This window comes from Eimeria acervulina, genomic scaffold, assembly GCF_000499425.1.
Source record: "Eimeria acervulina Houghton genomic scaffold, Eah_scaff2416, whole genome shotgun sequence".
Lineage (NCBI taxonomy): Eukaryota > Apicomplexa > Conoidasida > Eucoccidiorida > Eimeriidae > Eimeria > Eimeria acervulina.
In genome coordinates this window covers 1-3,190 of record NW_013548364.1, presented here as the reverse complement: position 1 = coordinate 3,190, position 3,190 = coordinate 1, and the positions used below count along the sequence as shown (strand labels likewise).

Sequence of the window (3,190 nt, the reverse complement as noted above, 5' to 3'; positions counted from 1 at the left end):
TTTGATTGTTTCTCGTTTATTTTCAGTAAAGAATGAAGGGAATGGACTTTCGTTTGCTTCTTTTCTCCCTCTGTTTGCTCTCAAATTGTCCTCCCTGCAGCTACTGCCCATATTGCAAAGCAGCGATTTCAGCCCTCACGAGTCTCAACGTCAGCGACATGGTGAGGGAAAATATAAAATCAACAGATGAGTTTCAATTGAATTTGAATTCTCCCTCAACACAAAAGTAACTTGGGTTGTTGCTTATCGCTAACCTGGCGTGTGAGGAGGGGAAGTACGATGAATGCCTTATATTAACTGAGAAGATTATATATTTCAAATAGTCTACTGCTTAGAATGATAAATTTAATTATAAAAATGAAATCAAATTGATGCCATATTCACTTAAAGCTCTCACAAACTTGAATTCCACTACCCTGAGAAGACACATTCCTAATTCCTCGTGTACATCGATTGTTTTTTCCTGCATTTCTTTTTTAAGTGCCTTCATGCCTTCGTTTACTGTTGTTTGTTTTGCAGAAGGTGTAGCAGATGTGGATTATTCGATGCTATTGTTTGTTTTGAAGCGCATGTTTTGTGTTTTTCTATTCGTTGTTTGGCAGTATGTGCAGTAGATAGTGTTATTTTTATGCTCAATATTGTTTTTTTTTACAGTTGATGCATCAAGTTACAGAATATTACTGTAATGTTCATTAAAGTTAGAAGAAATTTCCAATGAAAATATGTGTGAATTCATGCTTTGCAATCCATTGGTAATGAACACTTCGCAGGAATATATGAGATATGTTTTTGTCGTGTGTTTTGCTGTGCATGCGCCAAATTGCTTATATTTGCAATGATTTTGTTGGTTGTTTGCAGTACATGCAGAAGGATTGGAGTATTGGACTAGATGTCTTTTGTGTGGTTTGTTTTGTGTTTATTTCCACTATGCAGCGAAGATAGATAATATATAATTTGTTTGTTGTACATGTGCACCAGCAGATGCAGCTTATGGAGAGCATCGAATGCCTTTTTCTTGTCGGTTTGTTTGCAGCATGTGGAGCAAATAGAAGATAATCCTTTTTGTGATACAATTCAAGATTACCTGAAAACGAAGACAGGCGCTCGTTCTGTGCCTCGTGTTTTTATTAATGGAAAATTCTTTGGAGGCGGAGATGATACTGTAAGAAAGCAAAGTGTAATTCAGTTTGTTTGCTTTGTCTTTAATTACTTGTTGCTGCGTTCATTCGTTGTGAGCTTAAAATTTGTGTCGTTTTATTCATGACCCTATTCTCTTTTTCATTTATTTCGTTTTGAGGCTGTAGCAATGCACTGCTTGTGTTCATAGATAGCATCCGCATATTCTCATTTTAAAGCCATTTCCCCCCATATGATCTTTTTTCGTTGGTGTATCTTTCTACTGGTATTATCCCTATTCTTTTTTTGAAGCCTCATTCTCTCTGTTTCCTACTCTCATTCTTTCTTTTCTCGTTGCTCTGTTGCTCTATAGTAACGGGTATATTATCTTTTTTCTGTTTGCTCATCATCCTCTTGTTCTCTTAGGTATTCTTTTCTTGCGATTCCATTCTTTCCACTTCCTTTTTAGTGCATGCAGCATTATATTTCCGGTTACTTCGGTTTTTTCTGTCTTCTTTGCATTGTTTCTTGCCCATAGGTAGAAGGAATTCGCAGCGGCAGCGTGCAGCGCATGCTTCAGGCCTGAACTCTGTTTAGCTGTCCTCTTTGGATATTACTATTACTATATACACAATATATTTGTTGTGTGTTACCCGGCCTTTTTATGCAGCCGCACTGACAGCTGAAGTGCATCACCTACGGTTTCTCCGTGCGCATTCCTTTGTGTTGCTACGCCGACGATTCCTCTTGTTTTCCTCCTTGAATATTCCTTTTACAACTGGCTTACTCTTGAATATTCGTTTTACAGGTGGTTTCCTCTTTGAATATTGCTACTATTGCCGCATTAGCGCCTTCTTGAATATTATTCGTGTCACTGGTTCCTTTTAACGGTGGTTTCCCGAGTATTCCCTCGACCGCCAGTTTCCGCACTGGATATTCCTTCAGTCGTTGGCTATCTTTGTGCATATTCTGTCTACGGATGGTGTTCTCTACGCCGACACTTGTCAACGACTTCCTCTCTAAGCACTCCCTCCATCGCTGGTTCCCTTCCTGCAGATTCGTTTTCACTCTCTACATCTCGCACTTGGCTGGTTAACAGCTACGACGTGGCATATCCAAAATAGCTAATTCACCTATTGTGCTCTAGCCTAAGGCTGCTGGGAGAAAGGAATGGCACCCCGGCAGTTAAAGTTATCTGTCCCGCCCAAAGGACGCGACTTCTCTGCACTCTACAGTCTGGCGTTCATGCTGGTGCGAGTATGCCTTAAAAAGAGAAGAATTAAAGACGAATGATTATTTGCTAATCCACCTAAAGATTATGAGAATAAAACATGTGATGGCGACACATTTGCTGTAGTGTTTCTGGCCTTGAAACTGAAATTGGAAGCCCTCTCGTCGCGTGAGAAGATGACAAGTTGTTGTCTTATGATCGGGGAGGCGAAGGTGCTCGTGTAGGCTTTCCTTTATATATCAGCTTGAAAGCCGCTACATAAAAGAAACCCCATTAATTCTTCAGCCCCAAAACACATCTGAGAAAAACGGGTCCTCGCTCGTGATTATGGTTATGTACATAAACAACCGAATAATATGGAGAATTACAATAATAACACGCTTCGTGGGAAGCGCGCCCTCTTCCTATGAGGTGGGTGTTCTCGTCGTTGATTTACTGCTCCTCCTCTACCCCCTCCTGCTTGCCAGTAATGTCCCGGCCACTAATAGCGCCACCAAGACCACTCTTCAACCCCACAATTGTAGCCAATGCATTCTCATCGATGTTATTCTGGAATCCCTTGAGGAACTTTAAGTAGTCAGGGTCCTTCATAACCTTGTCCATGGTATCGCTCCAGTTTTCCTGAACTGCCTGAAGCATGTTGCGCATCGAGGGGTCAACAAGAGAAGCGCCGAACGATTCTCTCTCCTCAGGAGAGATCAACCCAAGACGCACAAACGCGTCTACAACCTTGTCAAGCTCGTCCGTGCTCATCTCATCGTAGTTCAGTTGCATGCCCAAGGCCTCAGGAGAGAAGTTAGACCAGTCGATCTTTCCTCCGTCGCTGCCGAAAATGGCGCTGAG

General features: G+C 41.5%; 1 protein-coding gene across 1 annotated transcript; it reads right to left on the bottom strand.

The window, feature by feature from the left end:
- Positions 1 to 2,779: 2,779 nt before the first annotated feature.
- On the bottom strand, positions 2,780 to 3,190 carry EAH_00066420 (hypothetical protein, conserved; the record flags this gene model as incomplete). The annotated part of the gene is made up of 1 exon (XM_013392712.1): positions 2,780 to 3,190. A coding segment is annotated over one exon (411 nt), but the record flags the coding sequence as incomplete, so codon positions are not given.